This window comes from Triplophysa rosa, linkage group LG16 (assembly GCF_024868665.1).
Source record: "Triplophysa rosa linkage group LG16, Trosa_1v2, whole genome shotgun sequence".
Taxonomy (NCBI): Eukaryota; Metazoa; Chordata; class Actinopteri; order Cypriniformes; family Nemacheilidae; genus Triplophysa; species Triplophysa rosa.
This window is the reverse complement of record NC_079905.1, coordinates 20,341,337-20,356,479: the sequence shown is the minus strand read 5'-3', so window position 1 is coordinate 20,356,479 and position 15,143 is coordinate 20,341,337. Positions and strand designations below refer to the sequence as shown.

Sequence of the window (15,143 nt, the reverse complement as noted above, 5' to 3'; positions counted from 1 at the left end):
GTGTTTTGTAAGTCGTTGTGTCGTGTTTGATTTTTAGTTATTTGGTCCTGCTGTCTTGCCCCCTCGTGGGAAGTATTTTTGTTTCCGTTTTATTATTAGTCCTGTCTTTGTTACCCCCTCGTGGGTGTTTTGTTTTGATTTATTAGTCTCGTTTTGTTAACCCCTTCACGCCTGCCTGCATTTGGGTTCTTCCACGCACCGTCGTGACAGAATCCACGAACCAACACCGAACCCAGCAGGCATGGAGTCGGACGAGGCGTACAGGAGCCGCCAGGCTCACGTCCTGTTCGGCTTCCGCCAGAGGGGGACCCCCGTGAAAGAATTCACCATGGACTTCCTGTCCACCGTGCGCTACTCGGGGTTCACCGAGGCAGAGTTGAAGGTAATATTCAACAGCTGCCTCGATGAACCCTTCGAGCCAGCAGAGATGTGCCGGTTGAGACCCCTGGGCTTCGCGGACCAGGTCCAACTCGCGATGAATCGTGAGGAGCCCAGGGGAATGTCCATGGCGGAGTCTCTCAAGGGGCTGGCGGCTATCCCCGAGGACGGTCCCTTGCGGATCGGGGTTGTGGGCGTCACCACACCGTCCTCTCCGTCGCCAGCGAACCTCGGCGGGAAGCGGGGGAGACTTGAGTCCTGGGGCTCGACGTCTGAGGAGTCCCAGCCGGAGCCAGTCGCACCCTTTGCCTCTTTCCTTCAGCCGACCTCCAGGCGGGCGGCTCGGCTGAAGAGAAAGAGGCAGCGGCCGTCAGCACGGACTTCCCTCCCTGCCGGAGCAGCTGCCGGCGTCCCAGCCGGTGATCCAGCCTGCGTCCAGTCCGGCGTCCAGTCCGGTGTCCAGTCCGGTGATCCAGCCGGCGTCCAGTCGGTGATCCAGCCGGCATCCAGTCCGGTGGTCCAACCGGCGTCCAGTCCGGTGATCCAGCCGGCGTCCAGTCCGGTGATCCAGCCGGCGTCCAGTCCGTCGCCCCAGCCGGCCTTCCAGCCGGCCGCCCCGCCGGTACAGCAGCTGGCGTCAAGCCCTGTCCAGCCGGCCTTCCAGCCGGCGTCTAGCCCTGTCCAGCTGGTCCCCAGTCTGGCAGCCAAGCAGGTGTCTGGGAAACTCCCATGGTCAAAGACTGTCCCCCCCAGGACTCCCCCTAAGTCCCCCAGGACACTGTGCCCTCGAGTGCAGCCGGGGACTAAGACTGTTCCCCCTTCCCTCCCCCATGGACTGCCTCCCATGAGCCAGTNTGTTTACCGGCCAACACGAACTTTCCCGGAGAGTTCTGTTTGGTTTGCTGCTGCAAACTAGTGAAACGAATTGTCGTTTGGACCAGATTTTGTTCAAAATCAGGTCACAGACGGTCGTTTTTCGATTTCGAATGTAGTATGCTGAGCCCTTAAAGGTTCAATACTAAGAGTATACAACAGTAACCGTTACAAAAGTTCTAATCGATTTATTGGTTTCAATGCGGAATGTATTGGTTTTAAAGGAAACTAATGATGTCTGTGGGTCTCTTCTGGCTTCTGTTGGTGGGATTTTATCTGGCAGGATGGTAGCTGTGATACTTGGATAAAGCAACAATGGCATTGCCACATAACATGGTTTTGGTAGTCTTAGGTTTGTGTCAAATTGACTTACTATACTTTTGCCATTCATGTCACAGAAATTCTGTGTGTATAATTTATAACAATTCGTTGCTGATTTTTCAATGTCGGTTATTTCGATGACTTTCCCTTTAATATCCATGTTGACGCGTGCCACTATACCTCACTTTTTTCTTATCAGAGCAAAAGAAACTTAAAATATTCAATTTATTTTGGGCATACACATATATGCAAGACATTATTAGAAACTGTAAGTTGTCTACTTTTACGTCTGTACGCTTACAATAGCAACAAAGCGTTGTTATTTTGTAAAATAAAGAAAATAAACAGGGAGCGTTATCAGCCGTCTCCACACCGCTCACATAAGTAATTTCTGAAATGCGTCACTGATCCAAAACTCTGCAAATACTTATCACACAAACATGAAACGTATGTCTAAAGAAAGCTTAAAATGTCTACTTTTAAATGACCCGATTAAAATGGAAATCAAATATTCTGTGTTTATGTAATATGCGTGAAAGACAGGTACAGTTGATACGAGACATTCTTCCAGGTCTGCTCCCGTTTAGTAATCACAAGAGTTTTAGTCCAAAAATGTGCATATTGTGAAAAATATAGATATAATGAAACACGTTCAGACTGATGAGTTTTAAGCTCTGTTCAACTATTAAAAACTCTGTCTGTTTCTTTCACGTGACACCTCTCCAGGCAGGGTCCTAAAATACACCCCATTTCTCACGACACATGCAGACAGATGATTTGCTGATTTGTGTTGCGTTTGTTCTCCTGTCTTCAGACCCTGTATTTTCCAAAAAATAACACAAAGATGTCTATTATTCGAAATGTTCAGTAAATAATCATACAGTCGTGGCCAAAAGTTTTGAGAATGACACAAATATTATTATTATTATTAATAAATATTATAAGTCTACTGCTTCAGTGATTTTTATGTTTTGTCAGATGTTACTATGGTATACTGAAGTATAATTACAAGCATTTCATAAGTGTGAAAGGCTTTTTTTGACAATTACATTAAGTTTACGAAAAGACTCAATATTTGCAGTGTTGACCCTTTTTCAAGACCTCTGCAATTCGCCCGGGCATGCTGTCAATCAACTTCTGGGCCACATCCTCACTGATGGCTGCCCATTCTTGCATAATCAATGCTTGGAGTTTGCCAGAATTTGTAGGTTTTTGTTTGTCCACCCACCTCTTGAAGATTGCACAAATTCTCAAAGGGATTAAGGTCTGGGGAGTTTCCTGGCCATGGATCCAAAATGTTGATGTTTTGGTCCCCGAGCCACTTAGTTATTACTTTTGCCTTATGGCAAGGTACTCCATCATGCTGGAAAAGGCATTGTTCATCACCAAACTGTTCTTGGATGGTTAGGAGAAGTTGCTCTCTGAGGATGTTTTTGTGCCATTCTTTGTTCATGGCTGTGTTCTAGGGCAGAATTGTGAGTGAGCCCACTCCCTTGGCTGAGAAGCAACCCCACACATGAATGGTCTCAGGATGCTTTACTGTTGGCATGACACAGGACTGATTGTAGCGCTCACCTTTTCTTTTCCGGGCAATCTTTTTTCCGGATTCCCCAAACAATCGGAAAGGGGATTCATCAGAGAAAATGACTTTACCCCAGTCCTCAGCAGTCCAATCCCTGTACCTTTTGCAGAACATCAGTCTGTCCTTGATGTTTTTCCTAGAGAGAAGTGGCTTCTTTGCTGCCCTTCTTGACACCAGGCCATCCTCAAAAAGTCTTGGCCTCACTGTGCGTGCAGATGCACTCACACCTGCCTGCTATTCCTGAGCAAGCTCTGCACTGGTGGTGCCCCGATCTCGCAGCTGAATCAACTGTAGAAGACGATCCTGGCGCTTGCTGGACTTTCTTGGGCGCCCTTGAAGCCTTCTTCACAACAATTGAACCTCTCTCTTTGACGTTTCTGATGATCCAATAAATGGTTGATGTAGGTGCAATCTTACTAGCTCAACTCGCAACTAGCAGCAATAGCCTTGCCTGTGAATCCCTTTTTGTGCAAAGCAATGATGACTGCACGTGTTGCAGGTAACCATGGTTAACAGAGGAAGAACAATGATTTCCAGCACCATCCTCCTTTTAAAGCTTCCAGTCTGTTATTCTAATTCAATCAGCATTACAGAGTGATCTCCAGCCTTGTCCTCGTCAACACTCTCACCTGTGTTAACCAGAGAATCACTGACATGATGTCAGCTGGTCTTTTTGTGGCAGGGTTGATATGGAATGTACATGTTTTTTTTGGACTAAGTTCATTTTCATGGCAAATAGGTACTTCACAATAAAATTCAATTGCAATTCCGCCATCATAAAAACTGAGGCAGCAGACTTGTGAAAATTAATATTTGTGTCATTCTCAAAACTTTTGGCCACGACTGTACATACTTTGTATTTTCTTTGATTATCTAAAAATAACATGAGATTAGAAATGTTTCATTAGAAAAAATACCCTACCTTTAGTTGGGCATATTTACACTACAAACCTTGTCAGTGATCTATGCAGGCCAAAAACAAAGAAAAATAAACAAAATAATCGTTCAATAATCGTAATCAAGAGAAAATGTTCAATTAATCGAAATTTTGATTTTAGTCCAAATCGCCCAGCCCTAGTGTGAGCATCATCTCTTGCTTTGTTGTTGGCGTGTGCCCTACTCTACTTCAACTGGTGCTGTTTTATTCAGATATTTATACGGTGTTAACCAAACAGAATAAAATAATCCAGGAAGTGAATATCTTGGTTTTAGATGTTCTCTCTTTTTGACACACAGTCTTTAAAAACGCTAAACAGTTCCTGTAAATCACAACATAATCATTGTGTTGATCAGTGTTGGGTAAGTTACTCTGAAAAAGTAATTAATTACTAGTTACTAATTACACATTCGATAATGTAATTAGATTACTGTACAAGTTACTCTCTTCAAAAAGTATTTAGTTACTTATTACTAATTACTTTCTATATCCTACATCAACCTTGATAAGTTAAGTGATTCAAGGATAGACATGAAACAGCTCTTTTAATTAATTCAAATAAATAATATAAAACTACATAAAGTATTATTATTAATTACAAATGTTAGAATTATACATTAAAGCACAGATTTTAAAGTTAGACTTTGAATGTTGATGTAAATTCCTCTTCTGCACACACACATGTTACACAAATTATTTAGTTTAATTACATCAGAAGTAACTGTAAATAAATTACAGAAAAAATAAGAGTAATCCCTATCTTTACTTTTTCAAGGGAAAAGTAATTAAATTACAGTAACTAATTACTTAGTAACTAGTTACACCCAACACTGGTGTTGATACATCCAAGATGACATTTTAATTTGTAGTGCTATATGTGTTTTACGGTGTTCACTGATAACAGTTTCTACACAAATATACAGGCCTGGGGCCCGTTTCAGAAAGGACTGAAGGTTTAGTGAAAACTCTGAGTAAATTAACCCTGAAATGGGCGAAACTCTGGGTTTTCCGTTTCAGAATGTGAGGTATGTCAAACCCGAGAAAGCGGGGTGACTCAAGCCCGTTTCTAAAAGAGAGGTAACTTATACTCAGAGTCAGTAACTATAGTAACTTACTCTGTGAACCTAACCTGGTCGGTTATTTCCATCTCCTCCCCCAGACGAGAATCTGATGGCCTACAGGTGTCCTATACACCATGACGTATTATTCTCTTAACTAGAGCACTCATGGCGAGTGAGAACGTTCGATTTTTTTATTATTTCTGTAGTTTCATTCATTTAATGATTAATTTGTTTGTTTATTGGTACATTTATCAATTTATTAATTTAAACTTAAGTCATTTTCAGGACATCAGTAAATCCACTGTATACAGAGCGGAAAGTGTGCCTCACTCTCAAGTGCTTTCTGCCGCCATGTTGCTCTTTTTGGTGCCATTGCCATGGTGAATCGTAATATCGGAGCTCCGTTGATGATGGCTTTTTATGTGCACGCGCTTAACCCAGGGTAAACCTACCCGGAGTAAATTGAACTAACTCAAATCAGCTGTTCTGAAACCAAAAACTCAAAGTTTCTAATTTCTAAGTAAACCAACACTTGAGTTCAAGGTTTAACCTAGGGTTGGTTGAACCTCCTTATTGAAACGGGCCCCTGTAGGCCCCTTTTTTGTTAGTAAACATTGTGATGCATTTTTGTGGGCGGAGCATGTAGGTGGAGGCAGAAAGAGTCCCCTGGCCCAAACCATAATCCATACCAACAAAAGACAGGAGTTTATTTAACTTAAGTGATATAAAGTCTACGGTGAAAACGGCAGCATTTTTGAAGATTGTTTCTACTGGTGATTTTTATTGTGTTTAACTACAATTGTGGTCATTTTTCTGGCAATTGCAGCAGGTATGTGTTAAAATATCAGATTAGAGTCTGTAATCTGTCGATTCTGGCATTTAACAACAGAGCAAGATGATATTTTAAATTTATTATGTAGGTGACTCTGTGCGATGGTTTGTATTGGCCGCCTCCAGTTTTCCCCTTGTTTTGCCTCCAGCTAATGCTGTGATGTAATCGTGATGCAAAAGGGGTCTATACAGTCACAGAAATACTGTACAGAACCCCTCAATAAAACAACTCCATACACAGCAATTCGGTTTCTTTTCTTTATAAAATAAAAATAACTTGTTTTTGGTGGAAAAATCTAAACAATAGGCCAGTTGACATAGATTACAGCAGTTAACTGTCACTGTGAAAAGTACGGACGAATGAGGAGAGCTCAGAAGACCCAGCTGACGACATACTGTTGACATGTGTTCAGTCAACCTCTCCTGAGGTTTCGGTATGTGCCGTTCAGGTTATCGTTCACAATGCTCAGCTTTTCTTTTCATCCCCCTCTGTTCTGTCAGGTTTACTAATGTAGATGAGGTTGGTGGTAAAAATATTATAAAATACCTTTATTGATTTCATTCATGGTTCAAGCTGTCAGACACGGCAGTTATTAATCGATAGTTTACAGTAATAGAAAGTCGGCCTTTGATATGTCCTGCTACAACTTCCCATTCCAATGCGACTAACATAAATACAAAAAACAAATTGGTTTTAAAAGAAAATAAGAAGTAAAAGGGTTTTAATGTGACTTTAATCCTACTTGTTTCAGGTGGCTGTTTCCATTTATTGGGCATATGGGCATCTGCACCTCCTCTGGAGTGATCCGGGACTTTGCTGGGCCGTACTTTGTCTCAGTAAGTACAAGACCCCCCAAAATAGTGTTTCTTATTTTCTCTAATTCTGCCATAGTGTTTCAGTTTTTACCACTGATATTTATTTTTTCAATAAATTATGCCAGTATCTAGAGAGCCTGTGCTATTTTTGTGATTATAGTCAGTTTTAAATGGCATTGTTGCATGGGCATAGTCTCCATTGTCCCAATGACATGGCTTTTTTATTTTGTCCTCTTGGGCGTAATTATAATGTTACTAAAGTTGTGTGCCCCAAAAACATACAAAATTAAGTTATGACATTTTCAACCCTGTTTTATTGCAGTTCTCTCTTACATACAGCATCTCAAGCTCAAACATAATAGGGATGCAATTTACGCTTTAATTTATCGCTATATTTATTAACAAAACAAGTCATTAAGTAAAGGATAATCCAAGGCTAGCTGTGCATTAAAGAATTTAAATGCACAGCTCGGAGGCAAAGAACCACCCGAATCGAAGTGCATTAAAATCCTTTAATGCACAGCTAGCCGCAGATTATCCCACTTATACCATGGTCATTTGCCAAGTTAAATACAAGTCAAAGCTGTTATTGATGTTTTGCAGTGCTACAATTATTTTTGACAGTTACGGCTCATTATTTCTAGCACTGCGCCCGCTTTAAATCCGACACAGAGATACAGTGCAATAGGATTACATTTATTTGAATGAATTATATATTTTTTTACTTAATAATTAAAAGAGAGAAAGATGTGTGAATAGTGAAGCTGTGATATAGCATTTTTTTAATGGATTTAATGCAGATGTTTATGAATGAATGTCACGGGTCAAGGCAGACTGGCCAACTGCAGTACCAGGACTTTTTCCAGTGGGCCGCTTTTAAATGTGGGCCAGAACGCGAATGAACTCAGTAGGATCCCCGGAACGCAAGTGCCAAAGGCATTCTGGCGAAGCGTTCTTCACTTTTGGAGAAGAAGTCAAGGGCTCCTTTTTAGCCCCAGTCCAGACTCGCAAGGGCAACGTTGGCAACAAGTTTAGGTGCTGTTTCTGTGAGCACTTGAAGCGCAACGTCCGATCTGTGTAGATCCTGTGAGATTTTATTACATTAATGGCAGTGCATTCATTTATAACAGTAGTCAAACTGATTGGAACTACCTGTGCATTAAATGCACACCGTCCAGCCAATCAGAATCGAGTATTCAGACAGACCATGGTATAATAGCAAATAACATGTCCACTGATTTGCTAAACACAAAATTCACTTAAAAATCACTCAAAATGATTCTATGACCAAATTAATTATCCAGGCCAATATATTGTCTGTCACTGCTCTGTCACTGCAAAACTCGAGATCTCAAACAGCCTCATGCTGACATGGAAGTTCAGTTCCCAGTGCTCTTCTAGAAAATGTCCTCTGTCTTTTTTCCTATAAATTCCTATATCATTAAATTCCATTCCCACTGGTAATCACTAGAAAGTTCAATACTAGGTATCTTGGTGACCTTGCACAGACTTGTCCTATTATTTCCAAAAGGACAATCTGTACCTGTGCACAAAGGTGCTGAGCAGAGGAGGTATCATGCTGTAATATGACATGTGATAAAAGCTCCATGTCTGTCCTGTGTAAGCTGTCTGGGTTACAAATTGCCATCTTCTCAGACATTTCCACAGTTTTAGAGTCCTCTTTTTAAAAATAAATGGTATTATCCCAGAATTCACCATCAGGGCAAGTCTATCCCATAATGCACATGGTATTTAATAAAACTATGTGGCAGATGTGACTGCTTGTTCATAAATTGCAAGAATCCTATACAAATTCAGACAAGCTATTCAAACAAAAGACAAGTTGATATAATATAATGGATTTAGGCTAGGACACTATCTTTTTCAACAGAAATCTCTCAGAAACACAAGACAGAAGCAAAAGGGAAACATCTTGGGTAGAGCGGAGCCAGTAACACAAGAAGTGGTTATTTGACCTGCTGTGACACGGACAAGCACACATTCAAGTGCACCGCAGTCTAGTGCACTTAACTCTGCTCGTGGCAGACAGGAACTAAAGCTTGTCTTGCATGTGGAATGAGCAGGGCAATGTGGCATCAGGTTATCTGAAAAGATACTTCAGACTCTTTGTGAAATATAAATCAAAAGGTCATTTCTCAAGAGCTACTATTTGTGTGCAGTCCTGTTTTCACATTGCTTCATGGGTAATGTTTGATAGCGGCATAAAGTCACATTTTACTGGGCCATAAACATATTTTCGTTTTTTAAAAATTGTACACTTTACCAAGTACCAAATAAATTTGGCAGATGGAGTTATGGAACGGGATTATCTGGTTCTGATCAGATGCATATCATCCCCGGGAAGCATCCTTATTAATGTGAAAACTCTCAAGATGCAAAGTTAGATTGATTTATTTAGAAAGTGTTGACACTCTGCACTGACTTGTGTCTTTTTTTGCAGGAGGACAACATGGCTTTTGGAAGACCAACAAAGTGAGTTTGGGGAGCATCTTTTTGAAGTCCTGAACTGTAGGGGTAGACCTTGTATGATACATACAGTATAATAGACATGCTACATATTTTAACACTCTGCCTTTTTTTCTCAGGTATTGGATGTTGGATGCAAGTAAAGTGTACATCAGTGGATCTAACGCCTGGGACACGGCCGTTCACAATGCCTGCGAAGAGTATAAACAGAGAATGGTAATATGTGTGTTTCTACATTTCATTTCTAGAAACCACACACCTCCCGTGCACTTCTATCGGTTATTACATTTTTGCAGTGCCTGGGAGTAGTTTTTATTAGTATACATGTAAATAAACTACAATTTAGCCTCCTGACAATTATCTCTGTTCGTTGTCCAGCACAACCTATGTTGTGACAATTGTCACTCGCACGTTGCCATGGCTCTGAACTTGATGCGCTATGACAACAGCACATCATGGAATATGGTGAACCTCTGTCTGCTCGCTCTCATTCATGGCAAACACGTCAGGTGAGGACATCTTAAGAGTTGGGTAAGCAATGAACATGGACAGATACTTTAAATATTTTAATTTATTGGTTTAAAGGGATTAGTTCAACTGTCTTGTTGCAGGTAATGTTTCTAAAACAGTATGCCTTCAGGGCCCTTAAACATTTTCAGGCGTCTGGGTACATGTCCAGTCTGCATACAGTGAAGAATCGTACAGCTACAGTATGTGAGAAACGTTTACATGAAATCAGATCCTATAGATTTAGATCTGCTGCCAACTTCACCCAATACCATTATCAAACCCTCTCCACTGAATGATTAGACATAGTTCAGGACTGAAGAATTGGCCCCAGTGCACTGTTTTGGATGTCAGCTAAAAATGCCTGAGCACCTGAAACTGTCCACCCTGCAAGTTTAATAAGGGATTGTTCCAGACACAGCTTTCTTCAGAGTACCAGTTGGTATGGCCATCAGGGACTAAGCAAGGGTAGTGTGATTTTAGTAGTGATTCCCAAAGGCATCTAGGTATAATTGAAGATGTTGTATTGAGTGCATTCTACTCCAAGCCCAAAGAGTTCAGTTAGCGTCTGTCACTGTTTATTATGTGAATGGTTATTTCAGTCAGTCACTGAGAAAGGAACTGAGCTGATGATGCAGCTATTTTGTACTTCAACTTTCAGATTGTGGCAGTTGCATCAGAATGTAGAGTAATTGGTAGTCACACAGAACCAAATTTTTAACTGTCATTATAAGGCCTGGTTCATTTTGCAGTTTTTTGTAACCAAGGACTGACAGGAAGAGACTGTCTGACTGATCAAATAATTTCAAATCATGTTTAATTCATCATGCTTTGTGACATCTGTTTAAATTGGTGTTTGTTACACATTAACTATTATTGTTCAGGTGACTGATGGCTTGATATAAAAATATAGCTTATAACTGTAACTTGTAAATCATTATTTTTAGCCCAATAGCAGCCACTCAAAACACACTAGCGACACATAGAGCATCCAAAAAATGTCCTGCAATCATCCACGATACCTTAGCTACCACAAAGTAATGTGCTAAACACTTACTTGAAACACCTTAAACGGACAGCGTACCAAGCACCAGAGCATTGCACTGGTGAATTTTACATAAACACCTCTTGTGTATACGCATTTCTTTAACATGTCTTGACTTTAATTATCAACATCTTTCTTTAATTTGTACAGCTGTGTGGGATTTCTAAAGACGTGGCTGCCGTTCTTCATTTTGATCAGTGTCATTCTGGCTGTGGCCCTATCTCTAAACCTGCGATGACCTAGCAGGGTCAGGTAGAGGTGGAGTGGTTGGCTGGGTACAAAGCCCAGCGCTCTGCAAAAGACCCACTTTTCCAGCTTAAAGTGGGACTCCAATGAATATCAACTGGGCCAGAGGTGGTGCCTACAACCCGGTTCAACTCTTCAAAACATAGAGGAGCATAACTTTGAAATCTAATGCTAGGCCTCTTTGTCATAGGGTAGAGAAAGCGAATACGCCATGGCTTCAGTGTCTTGTGGTGATGTACAAAATGCTATTCTCTAAAAAGTCTTCCAAAGGCATACTTTGGTGTCACTCTTGAAAGTTATGGTGCTCATTTATTGTTTGGTTACATTTTGATCTCTAAACTATAATTGCTATTTAGAACAAATAATTTGAAATAACATTTTAAATTTGAAATGTCAAATATTAATAATATCATATTTAAAACACTGGACTAAACATTTCTCATTATTATGTTCTCTTTCTGAGAACACAGTATAGCATAGAGAAAATGCTTTGAAATACATTGGAAATTGATCTCTTTTAAAATATCCATGAATATGAACCCTCTCAATATGAACTTAAATTAAAACGGGATACTTCCATAATTGTCTTGATGGCAATTCTTAACATTGCGGCTTTACAACAATTTGAATGGCTTTTACTTATAATTCTTTACAGTACTAGATTGGCATGATTTCAGGTGTTATTTGTTCTATTTTGTAACAAATATAATTATGTTTGAAGGTTAGCACTCGAAAACTTACTGTTAATTACCAAGCAAGGTCTTGTTTGCATTGTATATGTAAGAATCATCCTTTGCAACAAAATGCCTGGTTAGCTATTATTATATTACATAGATCACTTTTCATGTCAAAGTGAAATTCACAACCTATTTGTTTACTTCTGTAATGTGATGCTGAAAAGTAGCCCATTCGATTTTATTCACCAGGGACTGAATGCATCATGACAATTGTGCAATACCAGAATAGAGCTAGACCAGAATCTGAGGGCTTAGGTGGTCCTGCTGAATATGTCAACAAGTCATTACATTTAAATGAATGCGTTTTTTTCACATGCAATTATGAATCATGAATAATTAGACCAAAAGTATATTTTAAAGTAAAAATGATTCATGTTTATTTTATGTTGAACTCCTAGTTGTTAAAATGCGTTTGTAGTCTAAAAGCTAGCCAAATACAGAAACTATTGTTTAAACTGTTAAAAATGTTTAGTGTTTACCGATTTTGTTTCGACAGGAAATATCAAATGAAATGCTGTCATAATAACTGTTGGTTTTTATTAATTGTATGATGTAAATGTGTGTTCCATAAGGTCAAGGGTTTGTGTAATATTTATGAAGAGACAGCGGGTACACAAAAGGCAAAAAACTGTTTAAATTTATACTAGTTACTGAAATCTACAACATAGCTCCACTTCTCTGCCAAATACTGTTAAAGATCGCTTCTCAGTATCAATTATCTTTTCATTTATTCTCAAACACCAGTCAAAGCATGCTCTAAACCTATACCATGATTCTGACACAAACTCTGTTACCATGGCTCCTGTGTCTGAATCAGATCCCTCCATTGTTAAACACTCAAACAGAAAAATCACTGGGCCCAGTGCTTTACACATTTTTCTTTTTTCACACTCTCTCCCTCTTTGGAAGTATTGCCAAGACCAGCAGGTAGCCAAGTATCTTAAGCTCTTTGGAGACGCTCACTAAACAACTTCAGATGGGCTGGTGTGTGTGATGAGTGTGGCCCCTGCTGGTACCGGCTAGAGCTAATCAGACTAGAGAGACGCTGTGAAAAATCTTTGGATTTCGCTAACATTCTTACCTACTGGTTTCCTGTCTTCAAAGACATGAAGTGGTGGATCAGAAGCAACTGTTTTGGTGTTTTCATTGCATCCCAAAGTCTTTAAAAACGGACAACTTTTCGCAGGTTTATATATTGTAAAATATTAATTAATTAATTGATGGAATTTTTCTGGTATGATCTATACAAAGAAACCGCTGTTTCAAAACTATACCAGTTCCAGGAGCTAGCTAGACCAAATTTTGGTATGTTGATGAACTCATATTACTCTTTAGATGTAATTTACCTCCAGCCAGTTGTTACAAAGAAAATCCCAAAAGCGTGATTATTTTGATTCCTATAAGGTATTTTGTTGCCATGAGAAAAGAGACCAAGTTATGTATTAAAATAATACTACCAGTCAATATGATTTGCAATAACTGTTTTTTAATAAACAAAAAAGTTAGTCATGCCAGGCTGTAATAAATTGATTATCAGATTATAGCAAAGTTATGACACCATTGTTAAGAGTTTAACTGGTGGATGTACAGTAGTTGAGGAGGGAGGATAAAACCTTGGAGACAAGACACTGCAAAACCCCTATTTTAAGGCATTAAAATGTTTTGTAGTTTAGTGAGGGAAATGATTTTTGTATTAGAATGCATATTAGAATCCACTTTTATTAGTAAACTTCTCGTTTCTGCTCTATGCCAATCTTCACCTTTTTGGTGTGTTAACAATAAACTTACAATGGTTATATGCTGTAATCAAGCTCATCGTGTTAACGTCACACAATTGCAAACAAACTGTCATAGTTTTTTTATTATTCCAGTTCCATTATTATAGATTCTTGTTCATAAACTAGTGCATTCTCTCTTATTTTGGCTTGTTAGCACCTCTGTAAACTTAAAGGCATGTATGTGTTTATTAAGAAAGTCTGATCCTGCTGGTTGGTATTTAACAGTTGGCATTGTTAGTTCTTTTTTTCTTTCTAGATAGATCTTGATAATAATCAAACATATCTTGATAGCAAAGTTTTAAAACTATCTTAATGGTGTATTTTGTCTTCTAAAGGACTGACACCAGCTTGAATAGATGCAGTGTTTGCTCTCTTTTACAAATGGCTGTTGAGTGTTGGATAAACAAGACTTTGATGGAGCAGAATGTTTTTCATGTTCAACCATTTCTTAAAATATTGTTAGAGCACATTTAACACTAGAGGAACAGAGTGGTGAAAATGACTTTTTACTTGTTAACCCTGACTTCCATAGACCTTCCATGCAAATAACTGCAATATAAGAGACTAAATGCATCATCTGTCTTGAAGCAATTTTTTTTACATCTGTTTAAATTATGAGTATTTACCCATCCACTTTATTTTAAGTTTCCTTCTTTTTACCTTAAGAAGACCGATTAATAAAAACTCCACTATGCATACACTAGCTAACGGCAAAATTCAGCCATCAAATATCAATGGAAACAAAATCACTGTATATGCATTTGTGTATTAATCAATTACCAGACTAAATCTGCCAGTAACAACATCGTTTATGAATGTGTTTAATGTTGATTATTGATATCAATAAAAGATTTATTATAATATAGTATATATGGTTTTTTTTCTTTATTGGGAGGATTGTATTTAATAAACGTCTTCATCTGATAATGGTGGCAAGGGAATATGATTAAACATCTTATGTTTAATCATATTCCATAGGCATAGGCTTAATATTAGCACAGCTTGTCAAAAAATATCTGTGCCATTTAAAATGTCTTGATTTATTTTCGCGCGCTTCTTTGAACGGTTGCCCTGGAAACCTTTAATCCCTCTGGGCCGGCAAAAGAGCGACGGGTTGAATTCATTGTTTATTGTCCCCAACACGTCTATAGACCCCCGCCGAGTTCAAAAGCCGTGGGATATATGAAAAATGTTTCAAACTTTGACCTACAAATAGTGTTTGCCACTCTTCAATAGAGCAGCAACGCACTACAAAGTCATAATTATCACTATTCTTATATAAAAGATTAAACAGACATATACAAATTAAACATATAGCAAAACATTCTTAAACATGAAAGTTTGTTTTATAAGAGTGAAAGAAACCGCATAATCCCATGAAAACATTAGTGTTTAAATAAAAGTCAACTAAATTGAAATTTCTGAAACGATATGATTCGGTCTTAATCCTGATGGTCTTTAATCACTTTTAATTGAGCCTATTAATCATCGCGATGAGCTGAAGATCTGTATTATCCCGAGATCAGCCCATAAGTGTGAAGTCT

General features: G+C 39.0%; 1 protein-coding gene across 2 annotated transcripts in view; it reads left to right on the top strand.

Annotated features, from left to right (window-relative positions):
- Positions 1–14,415, top strand: part of tmem222b (transmembrane protein 222b) — a 22,055-nt gene extending 7,640 nt beyond the window's left edge. The window contains exons 2-6 of one of the 2 annotated variants that reach the window (XM_057355306.1): positions 6,736–6,820; positions 9,261–9,292; positions 9,406–9,502; positions 9,665–9,795; positions 10,989–14,415. In XM_057355306.1, coding sequence (XP_057211289.1) covers positions 6,736–6,820; positions 9,261–9,292; positions 9,406–9,502; positions 9,665–9,795; positions 10,989–11,076 — 433 coding nt within the window. In that variant the 3' untranslated portion in view covers positions 11,077–14,415. Of the gene's footprint in view, positions 1–6,735; positions 6,821–9,260; positions 9,293–9,405; positions 9,503–9,664; positions 9,818–10,988 lie in introns of both variants that reach the window. The other variant, XM_057355307.1, reaches the window with a different exon arrangement.
- The last annotated feature ends 728 nt before the right edge of the window (positions 14,416–15,143 follow it).